At 40.0% G+C, this 12,021-nt stretch overlaps 1 protein-coding gene across 2 annotated transcripts in view; it reads right to left on the bottom strand.

Annotated features, from left to right (window-relative positions):
• Positions 1 to 9,155: 9,155 nt before the first annotated feature.
• Positions 9,156 to 12,021, bottom strand: part of USP32 (ubiquitin specific peptidase 32) — a 71,998-nt gene continuing 69,132 nt past the window's right edge. For both annotated transcript variants that reach the window (XM_035342927.1, XM_035342928.1), the window contains exons 31-34: positions 11,433 to 11,727; positions 10,554 to 10,987; positions 9,860 to 9,952; positions 9,156 to 9,329 (exon numbers count right to left, since the gene is read on the bottom strand). In XM_035342927.1, coding sequence (XP_035198818.1) covers positions 9,156 to 9,329; positions 9,860 to 9,952; positions 10,554 to 10,987; positions 11,433 to 11,727 — 996 coding nt within the window. The remainder of the gene's footprint in view (positions 9,330 to 9,859; positions 9,953 to 10,553; positions 10,988 to 11,432; positions 11,728 to 12,021) is intronic.

Raw genomic sequence — 12,021 nt, 5'->3', positions numbered from 1 at the left:
CAGTATGTGACCCATCTTAGGGTGCCTTGTTTGCTCTGTAGTCCTGACTTTTAAATAAAGCGTGAAAAGTTAGAATGCAAGGTTCAGAAAGTCAGGTAAAGGTACGTTGTCTCAGCTCTGTTTTTATGATTTTATATTGGCAACAGACACGAATAGCTGGAACCACTGCGCTGATGCTTGCACCTAAAGACTAGGAAGAATATCAGAATCAGAGAGTTCTCAAGAACTGCTGTTGTGTCGTGCACGGTGCTATTACTGGCAAAAAACACACGCTGTTCCTTCAAACCATGTGGATACCACTCGTTTGACCATAAATACTGACCGTGAAGTAAGTAATAACTTCCATGGAAGTCTACGCAATGTTAATTAGACTGAAAAGATGCAATAAACATACAGCAGGATGCCAGCTTCAAAGACATCTAAAAACATTTAACTGTTAGAGATCTGGTAGGCCTCAGAGCCTGCTGCTATTGTTTGCACAGACAAAACTAAAAATTTGCAAAAACTAGGATATTTGGGTGCCTGTATCTTACCCACCTGCTTTATTTAATTTATTTGTGAGACTCATGCAGAGATGAACTGTCAGCAAGAGCAGCACTTCTAGATTCTACAAGTGTGCTCAGAAAATACAGATTTATATTAAATCTCAAAGTATCCTTAATATTATTTCTAGTTTGTGGCTGATTTTGCTGACCAGCCCTTATCAAACATTGCTTTTAATTTTCAGTAAAAGGAAATCTTTTACACGTGAACAAGGAAGCTGGAGGCAGGTCCCAAACAAAAGGCATGGCCTTCCAAGATTCTGTCAGGATTATTGTCATTAAATGATAAATCAGCAGGCATGGATGACTGCATTTTACTAACTTCTTGCTTCCATTTACTGGACCTAAGGGAAAAAAGTATAACAAAAGCTGAAATTAATACGTTACAAATTACATTAATACAAATTAATACATACACTGATCCTGTGGGCGCTCAGCCAGCCGGGGGCAGCTGTGCCTGCAGTCCGTGCGCTTTCTCAGGACACTTAATGGCCCCAATCTGCAGATAATGGACTAATGGGCTATACAGAGAAAATCAGTGACATCATCTCACGTGCCAACCGAAGGGAGTCCAGGGAACAAGGGGATACGTTCCAGCCATAACTGGCAACTCCAGAACAGATGAGAACAATTGAATAAAGGTAAAAATTAATTTTTGGAGTTGGGCTTTTAAGATTTAGGGGGAAGTGACAGTGGTCAGCTCCTTCTGGCAGCAGTTGGTACATCCATGCTTCCCGTCAGGCTGAGGCAAACAGTATTTGCATAAGAAGGTACTTCCCTTTCTGCTTCTTTCCCGCTCCCTCCCGGGAGAAAGACCAAACGCCCTTCAGCTCTTGGACTTGGCTCTTTGAAGAAAGGCTATCTGCCTACCTTCAAGCTGAGGCCAGGCATTTTTAGCTTGCCAGACACACGCAGAGTTATCTGGGCAGAACTTCAGCACAGGTCACTTCACCACGGCAAGATTGGTTTTGATGAATTCAGACTTAAGAATTGAATAGAGTTTTATTACTGAAAACAGCACATCTGAACATCTTGGGTACCTAGATTATTCTGTTTCATATTCAATACCTAAAAGCCTTCATAGGAGAAATTCACAACAGGAGCAACTAGAGATGCTATTCTTTGATTCGAAGTAGTTTTTCAACATTGAAAACGCACGAATGACTCAAATATCACTGTGAATATTCACACTTGTGAAAGGAAGTGTTCTGAATGCTCCAGAAATGTATTACTAGACAGTAAAGACAAGTGCATTGAGCAAGTACCATCCAATTGCACCTGATAAATACAGCAATAGACTGCTTCATTTCCACTGAGACAATTGCTTCTCTGGTGCCATCATCAGAAGATCCTTGGTGATACTGATGCACGCTACTCCTTGGTTAAATATCCATTTAGCTCAAGGGCCATAAAATAAGAATAGTTCATTTCCAGCTAAACATGACCACAATGTTTTTGGAAACATTCAAAAAACAAACAAACACCAAATGATATATGACTCCTGATAGGCCAGATTACTCTGGACTTTGGTCCAGTTGCCAGCTCAACCAGATTTACTTCCTTTTTGGAAAAAAAACACATTACTTTAATTGCAGTATGTCTCATCCAGCCAGTGTCTGCTCAGAGGAAATGTCTCAACATTATATATCATCCAGAAGAAAACACGCGAGCAGATGCTCATAGATGTAGAAGCAGTAGCTGGAACATAACAGCACACCAAGACTGTACACCAAGTGCTCAAAGATCCTCGTTTCAAGAGCGAAACCTTCATGTACATAAGAGATCATTTCACTTACTTTTGAAATGGATTGTTGTCTAAGAATAAATGTAATTGCTATTAAACTTCACTACTGAACAAGGGATTGAGAATACAGAACCTACCTTTTGGAAACAAAACAGTTTTGGATGGAAATACAGTTCAGGTATAGTCTGCTTATCAGAGCAATTAGAGTTATGATTTCAGTTTTTTTTTTTTTTTTTTTTTTTTGAGAAATTCCACAGACCAAGGACTGCATACACACCCTTCTGAAGTCTTATTTTACTTCTAAAGTGAAATCCATCTACAAAATCACATCCAAACAACACCGCAATGAATTCTGACCTCTTATTCCTGTAAGTTTGTCTCAGCATTGTTATCTCTCCAGTGATTAATAAAAGACTTTTGCCTCTGACTTTCCACTTATTAATCTGAAGTCTTGCCTCATCTAAAAACCTACCAGTAGGGCACTTCTGAAAGACAGTGGCATGCATTAAAATAATACCAGCAAACAAGATTCAGGAGGAAATCTAATACTCGACTCTGAATAAAAAGACCAGTATTTTCTCAAATATTCTTCATCTTTTCTTTGTAAATCTCTGTTATGGATCTGACACATGAAAGAAATGCTTCCTCCAGCAGCAGCACATCAAACAAGCCAGCTCCCTGGTAGAATTTATCACATTAAGATCATTTCGTATCCTGTACATTTTTTTCCCAAGGACTTTCTGCCATTAGCATTAACCTGGTAGTTACTGAGATTCATGATGAAGTGCATGCTCCTAAAGAGCCACTCTAACCTCTGTTTACCTGAAATTAGCCTCTGTTTACCTGAAATTCCACTTTTTAGTACTACCTGCAGAAATAAGATGAGCTTCAGGATGGTTTCAAGTTTTTTTCCCTTCATAAATCGTTTGGAAAAGAAGGCCACCGACGGAGTTAGTGGTGCATACCAGCAAACACACTTGCTAAGACCCATAAAGAAAAGGAAAAGGTAACTGAAAACACCACTCGCTGTATTGACCACATCCACAGTACAGGGAGCTGGCACAATACCTAAAGCAAGGTGTACTTGTAACATTCAGAGGGAGCAGATGACCTCTTCTTTTCCAGCCCAAGTTATTCTGTGATTTTACAGACGTAACAGGTTACAAAAGAAAATGAGAGGAAACTATGACTGCCTGTGCCACAGCATGTGACTCTCTTCCTTTAGCTACAGGAAAGAATTTCCTTTGCTGGCTAATACAGCAGCTTCATTCTCCACCTATGCAAACTACTATCTGGAGAAGAACAAACACCTACACAGACCTGTTATTTCTTGGCCTGTTCTTATGAACTGTACTTTTTAACTTGCTTCTTTCCTTTTGCTCGTATGTCTTTTGTATGAATTCTATGTTGAGATCTGCTTCTGTCTGATGAAAACGGGTACTCTGCTCAGTCTGAAATGTCTATGATCAGTTATACAAAAGTAACTAAAATTAAGCACTAAGCAAGCAAGTACAAAGTTACTAAGCACCATTTACTTCAGATTCTATTGTAACATGAAGAGTTTTAACTTCAGAAATTGCTGGCTGGACAGGGCAGGCAGCGCTGCCACCCCGTGGTGCTGAACACCACTGCATGGCCACGGTGCCAGTGGAAGGAAAAATCCAGCATACGCCATGGAACGCTGTGTCTCAACTTACTGTCAAACTCACAAGTGATACAAATCTTTGCATAATTGTCTTATAATTCCATCCTTACAGCTTGAATTTTAATTGTCCAGCTATACAAACAAAAACAATACTTTTAAAAGTTCCATTTCTTTTTGCACTTTAATAACCAACACAAGGATTCTCAGGGGTACGTAACTAGGATCTCCAGGTGCAGCCTCTGTGCTTTCAAGTCATCACTGATCTCATTTCAGGTCTACCAAAAATACAGCACAGAAAAATGAGGGAACCATTTCATTAAATGCAATTCAGTGCCTTAGTTCTTCAGACTTACTGCTAAGAAGGAAAAAGATGTCACTCTCTTTCTCTCGTGTATACTGGCTCACATTTTAAATAGGATTAAATGGACTAAATCTAAAAACCAATCAGAATGTTCTCAAAAGGAAAACTAAAATAAATTAAAATGTAGAACTAACTGCAATGATATTTCAGCCCTGCTGAGAGCAATGCTGGACAAATTGCAGAGACTGGCTGTATGCTTACACATTTCAATCTTTGGGATAGAAAAAGACATTTAAGCTTAATGAAAACAGTACAGAAACTTCATAACAAACAACAACAAAAAAAAAGATAGTAAAAATTATCTGACAAGAAGTGACACTTTATCTGCATCCACAGTATTTAATTTGTTTGAATAATATAGTTACAGATAAACAGGTTCACTCCATATACAATTACCGATACCTTTTTTAATACAGCTCATATTCCAGTACATCAACACTATTTATTTACAAGGTATTTATGTACATTAACATCTTTCTAAAGTCAGTGCATTGTCAATAAGTTTTATACAATAATTTACAAAGTGAATATAGTTAATAGTTAACTTAATAAATTTACTACTAAATCATGAATTAATTTAATTTTAAAAAATTAATTACAACCAATGTAACAAACACAAAAGATCAAATAACATTAGTAGATTGTGCTACCTGCTTAAATAAAACATTTTAAAGTAAATCAATTGAAAATCTTTCACTTTTCATGGAGTTTGCGCAGGGAGGAACAGACAAACGGGAACTGAAAATAACCCTTCTAACCTAGAAACTCACAATTTGCGCCTTTCTTCTGTCTCAGTGTTTAGACCACGTTAAAGATAAGAGTGTATGGGTGTCCTGGTTTCAGCTGGGACAGAGGTAATGTTCTTCCTAGTAGCTGGTGTGGTGCTGCGGTTTGGATTTAGGATGAGAACAATGCTGCCAACCCCCCCGATGTTTAGGTGCTGCTGAGCAGTGCTTGCACAGGGCCAAGGACTCGGCTTCGTGCTGCCCAAGGTTGCGTGAGGAGCAGGGAGGGGACACGGCCAGCACAGCTGGCCCAGGCTGGCCATGGGGATATCCCATACCAGGGGCATCATGTGAACATAAAACTGGGGGGTGCAGCCACTGCTTGGGGATGGTCTGGGGATCAGTGGGCAGGTGCTGAGCAATCGCATCGTGCGTCACTTGTTTTATAGTCTTTTATCTCCTGTTACTATTGTTTTCCCTTCCTTTTCTGTCCTATTAAACTGTCTTTATCTCAAGCCATGAGCTTTTACCTTTTTTTTATTATTATTTTCCTCAGTTCCCACTCCCATCCCACTGCGGGGGGAGCGGCTGCGGATGCTGAGCTGGCAGCCAGGTTAAACCACAGCCGTCCTTTTGGCACCCAGCGTGGGGCACGAAGGGTTGAGATAGCGACAGAGCTGACCAGAGCACATTAAAACAAAATTGGTAGAAGCGTTGTATTAGTTCAACAGCTGCTGGTCACAATGTTGGAATTTTTGCTCTCGGAGTTGTGCTTGTTCTCAGAGCCGTGTTGTGTTACACCTCGCTTGCTGCCTACGCTCCCTGTCCCTGTTGAACATCTCTGGGGTCTGGTTTAAGGTTATCGCTTTGCTGTATTGGGTAACAGTGGCTTATGATGTGATAAAATTATTGGTTGTGAGATTAATCTGGTGTTTGTACTCTACATTACCATTATCTTCATACTTCAGGAACCATCTCTCAGCAACTATTAATAATTACATTCTTTACCTTTTTCCTAGAGAGACAATCTATGGGGGAGACAATGGGAACACTCTCCCCGCACGTCTTCCCCTTCCCTTTCTCCTTCACCTTCCCTTTCTCCTCCAGGCTAGTCACAGTATCTCTTGAGAATTCTGAATAACCTTGGGATGTTCAAACCAACATGTTCCTATTGCTATGTCTCCTGAATGCGCTTCTTGTTTTGTTTAAGGTTAAACAGCTATTTAAGAATGCCACCCAGAGATCTGCCCGGAGGCAGCATAGTTAGGAGTGGCCAGGAGCGTGGGAGGGTGTGGGCAGGTACCTGGGGCAGTGGGCACCTCCAGTGCTTTGGGGCTTCACCCCTGAACAAGTGCAGAACCCTGAAAAGCTAGGAAAATATTTGGAAAGGGTATGCTGTCACGCTGGCAATTGCAGAGACACAGATTGCTGCCATGTGCTGGGACCTGGCCCATGTCTACCGAGAGCCCTGTTCAACACTATTCAGCACCCGCAAGGGGAAGAGAAGGTCTCTGGATCTGGCAACAAAACGCAGGCACTGCAGCTAATCCAACCCCGCAACACGTACTGCAGCTGAACCAGCCCATGCCAGAGTCAGCTGCTCCTATGTTCAAGAAGAAACACAGGACACAGGAGTTAGCTCGTTTAGCAAGAGAAGAAACTCCTACTAAGAACTGAAAGAAGCGGACGAGGCAGGCTGCTCCGAAGCAGGGCTACCACAGAACACAAGGAAGAGGCAGATCTCATCAAACAAGGCAGCAGACACCCAATTCCTACCCCTGACCCAGCTGCAACTATCTCCCAAAGGGTTTCAGCCATCATCCAGGCAAGCACATCAACACCTGGCTGCTCTGATGCTGGGATAACGGGACCAGTAGCCTGGAATTAGAGGGCAGGGAAGCCACTCAGCTATTAGGAGTAAGCGTTGCTCTGCCTAAGTGGAGGATATGGGGGGTACACACCACGTGCCCCCCTGGTTTTACCTGCACAACCGTGGACAGGACATGAGGAATTTGGATGGAAAATCTACCTTGACCCTAGAGGCTTGGGTATATGACTACCAAAGAAATGAGTGATGAATACTCTGACCAGGACTAGAGGGGCCCTCGGGGAGAACGGCCCCACCTGGAGCCTCTGGCAGAAAGAGCCCAGGGAGACTCAAGGCCAGCCCCTAGGGTTTTGGAGTCGGGGATTCTGACGCCCATTAAACTGCAGCTGAAAGAGATACTGGCAGTGTATGAAGGGGTTTGAGCTGCTTCTGAAGTGGCTGGTACTGAAACACAGCTCCTCCCGGGACAGCTCCTCCCCTTCCTTTTCTGTCCTGTTGAACTGTGTTTACCTCAACCCATGAGCTTTTACCTTTTTTCAGGTTCTCTCCCCCATCCCACTGTCGGGGGAGCGAGCAAAAGGCTGCATGGTGCTGAGTTGCCTGCGGGATCAAACCAGAACAACGGGATAGGGAGCAACACCTCACAAGTAAGACAATACTTCAGGGGGAACTCATCTGCTGTCCTGACAGAGGCACAACCTCCGACAAAGACAGGGAAGTTCTTGCCGGAGTACAGACAGCAAGATGAGCTGATATAATGTTTTAAACAGATAAAACCCAGATCCTTCTGGAAATCATACAGTGACTGGTAGGCTTGGCATTCTTGTAAAACACACTAAAAAGAAGCCAAACATTTATCTCAGAGATCAATGATGTAAGTATCAATTGTTAGTGAAGATACAAAATCTAAAGAATTTGGAAGATGACACATGGAATTAGTAAGCTTCTTAGACTCAGCGGAAGAACAAAAGGTGAAACATTTATCTTCATTCGTATATGCAAACAATTTAACACTGAAAATGTTTAAAGAAATGCCTACTCAAAAAATAACCATCTCTTTTCCAGTCTCTGCTAAGACTTGCTCAGGCTTTCCTTCATGCAGTAAGCCCACTGACTCCAAAGAGCATCTTGCAAGGGCACGGAAAGCAATTTTGTTTTAATTGCAAGTATAAGCATAACCTGTTACAAGAAAGAAAATTTGAAAGGCAACCAACGTTTGAAAAGAGAAACCCTATTAAATTAAGAAATCAATAAAAAAATAATACAAATCCATGAATGCTACGATAGCTACCTGACAACCACAGCTTCTTATTTGTTTGAAATACACAGTGGATAATTCACAGCCATTCACTCCAGAGCCCTTACGACAACAAAAACAAACTATGTTTTTGAATTTAATTATATGAATTTTTAAAAGTGCAAATTTAAAAGCAACACCAGTTATGAAACATAAGCTCAAGCATCTTTCCTTCCAAAAGCTGGGAACATTTTGTGCAATGTGCACATTTTAAGACACCATGCGTGTAATCACAGCTACTCTCTTCAACCTGAAGTTTCTTAATGAGGCATCTCAAAAGTTTAAGATAGCACACTTCAGGCAGAAAAGCCATTCCTGAAACTTGTTGATCTGCACAGCCAACACGTGGAGAAAACACAGTTATAATAAACCATTCAAGAGTAGAAATTAATCTCACCTCAAATTATAATTTGGTTGTGCTCCCAACATACAGAAAGAAAGCAACTGACACGTTAGTGGCGGCAAAACTGGAAACTTTTCCTACTCGTGATGGTCATTCTTTAAATTTGTGCACTTTCCGTTCTCTTACTTTCCCTGTTTTGCCAATAAAATGCAATAAAACTGCAGGAAAAAGGAGGTAGCAATATCATGTTGTCCAAAGACAACACTACATTTTTTTCCCCATTATCTTAAATCTAAAGAGAGCTTTAGGGGGTTGTTAGAATAGTTGGTAAACTCTACACTACTTTGTTTAGCTCTTATTTGGACTATTAAATTTACCTCTTATTTGGTCCTAGTTGGCTTTTCTCAAACCATTTTATTTAAAGGCCAAATGGCAGTCTCAGCCTGATGTCTAACATCAGAAATGTTTAGAGCATGTAGTGAGATAACAGAACAAAACAATACTATCTTTATATTAACTGCTATTTAATTAGGGTTTTCTTTTTGTGCTTTCAGATCACGGGGTACAATAACTACACTTAGCTTATCTGTTTCAATAACATTTTTGCCAAATGTAAGTTTCAGGGTGTTATCCCTCACATTCTCAAAACAGTCCATGGAAGATCATCCGCTTACTGTAAAACACAGTACTTCTTATAGTCTGACTCAAAGTCTTCATCCATGCTGCTTGTGTCTGCCATCTTTTTGCCATCAATCTTTGGCAGAAATTGTGCATAGTCTACCCCCTGCTGCTCATAGAAAAGAATGTAGGCAGAGTCGGTGTCGATTTCATCAGGATGCAATTCCTGAAAAAAACAGGAAAACACATTCTGAAATAGGCAGTGGTACAATTACGTTACTGCCACTGAACTCAAAATGCACGCAATTGCCCTAGAAATGGTATTTTTAAGTGGCTGTTTACAACAAGAAGGATCACGTTTTCTGTCTTCCTTATTGCAGCTATCAGGTTCCATTATTTACTTGAAAAGTATGACATTTTATAGTGTTAAATGCAAATACTTAGAAATACCGGAACTTAATTAATCAGTAAATGAATACAAAACAGCTAGCATCGTGAAAAAATATTTTTGGACTTCCATTTTTAGTAACATTTCCATTTTGTACAAAACAAGCATCTTAACCACGTTACAGCAGCTGATGAACAGATGTTAACTTGATAAAACCTCATGTATACCCTAGATTAAAAATTTAATATTTGTCTGAAATACTTCTGAAATATTCATGATTTTAAAAGAATGGTTCTCACAAAATATAAGTTTCTTTGGCTCTAAGTACCCAAGGCAGTAATTATTCAATACAAAAACAAACGATTTACCTTACAGCTACTGTCATTGTAGCAGTACCACTTGTTGTTTGGGTTTTTGGCATAAGTGACGTAATGACCCCCTCCCATAATTCCTGAATGGCACTGAAGAAAATGAAGAAGAAAATTTTGGATCAAACATCAAAACAGAATTCACAGAGCAGTATAAGAAATTCATGATTTTTAACCAAGTGACAATGGCTTATGACAATCTATACATGCCGAAGATGCTTAAATGTTACAGATTCTCTTAAACAAAACCTCCTTCATCTGGCACATTAAACATGCCAAAAACATCTCATGCATGCTGAGCCCAGCAGCTCAACATGCCCGATCCACACGCAGCCTCCCTTTCACACCTTTCTGCCTTTTTCCTTTACCACCAAATTTTACTTCATTGTTTTCTAATCTCAAAAAAGCTAAAAATGGTCACATGATCACTGCTGGTGCTAATTCTGACTGTGCTTCACTTTTTTTCTTTCCTTTTGAAATGCTTGGAGCTTACTAAGCTTATATGCTCAAGAAGAAAAAACACGCAGATACTTTTGAGCTGCGTTCAGTTTTATACTAAATTGACTTTGCTGACAATGGCTCTACTTTGTTCTCTTTTTTGATAAATCTCTAATTTTGTAACGTAATCAATAACAAGATTTAGTCAAATCAATGCCACATAAAGATCGTTTACTCGCATAAAAAGCCAACTTACCGAAATTGCATATAGATTGTAAATAGGGTTAACACAAACGTCTTCTCTTTGGTCATCTGTAATATCATCCTCGCTGTGGTTATCAATTTGACCGTTGATACTGCCGTTACTATATGCATTCTGTTCACAAATATATCCATTGGCTAGAGTCACCTCATTGTCCTGAGCAGTATACAGTTCACTCTGGCTACCACCCAAAATCTGCCCTCTGGTAAGAGCATCGCTTCGATCAGAAGTAAATTTCTGCTCCTGGTCAGTACCGTTCTCTTTACTTGCATCCAAATTTTCTTTGCTACTTGACAGTTTGTTTTTACCCAGTTGTGGTAGCCGCAAGCGGCCTTTGCCTCTTCCTAAAGTCCTTGGGCTACTGTTTGGGCTACTGTTTTTACTCGAAGGACAGCTGGTTCCACTTTTCCTCCCCAGAGATGGAGATGCTAGAATAGAAAACATGTGGACAATTAAGGTAAGTAAATACATGGTCTAGAATTTTTATTAGAAGTTTTTTCTTTTTTTTTTTTTTTCAGATAACCAAACACCAAAAAAACAGTTTAATTGCAACTTTGAGTACTATGTAAGAGTAGAAGTATCTGCAGGCACACACATGCTTATAAACTGAAATTTAACTCTTACGCAGGAGCAAATTCCTCAGTCTTAATCCAGACCACTACACCGAAGTAGACAGTCCCAATATTTGTCACTATTTTTTTTTTAATTATTATTATTTTAAGTGGTAGAGTTTCACTAAGCTTTGCAGAGCAAGCAACATCAGAAATGATCATTTCAGAATAAGTGCAGAGCTTTATCAAACAAGCAAACAAAAAAGACATAAAACTATTTTTTTTCCCAAGTATCAGCGTATCTTCCCTAATTATTACCTACCTTTGATATTATTCAAGACATTGGTGGTGTTAAGGGACGATGGACTTCTGTTCAGTGCATCTCCTTCTGCTGTGTAAGTAATCTGCAGATCTATTTTTTTGGACTCCCCTTGGAGAGGGGTCCGTGGTTCAGGAAGGTCATCAACTTGAGGAGTTAATTGCTTTCTTTGAAAATGACTTGGATCCCTTTGTACCAAAAAGGCACTTGGGTCAAAATTTTCTCGGGGAAATTTAACAATTTTCTGAGATTTTATCCAGCGGCCATTTACAAACTGAAATCTTTTCAGGTGAATGATCTAAAGACAAATATGTTAGAGAAAAATAAAGGATTATATCACAGTGAGTAGATTTAACTGAAGCATAGACGTTTTATCGCATATTAATAAAAGGAGTAACCACATTGTATGTGACAATTTGGACTGTGGGATCAAGCTGGTAAAATATGGAACTAATGTTTCATGGGGAAATGATGGAAAAGTTTGCTTCACTTCAGTGATCCGTATTGTGATGTTCAAGTTTCAAACCCAACAACAGCAGGTGTTACACAACTAGACAAAAGATCATGTTGCCAGAAACACTGCCAAAGTGTG

This window comes from Oxyura jamaicensis, chromosome 19, assembly GCF_011077185.1.
Source record: "Oxyura jamaicensis isolate SHBP4307 breed ruddy duck chromosome 19, BPBGC_Ojam_1.0, whole genome shotgun sequence".
Lineage (NCBI taxonomy): Eukaryota > Metazoa > Chordata > Aves > Anseriformes > Anatidae > Oxyura > Oxyura jamaicensis.
The sequence above is the reverse complement of the archived record's forward strand: the minus strand, read 5'-3'. Positions and strand labels throughout refer to the sequence as shown.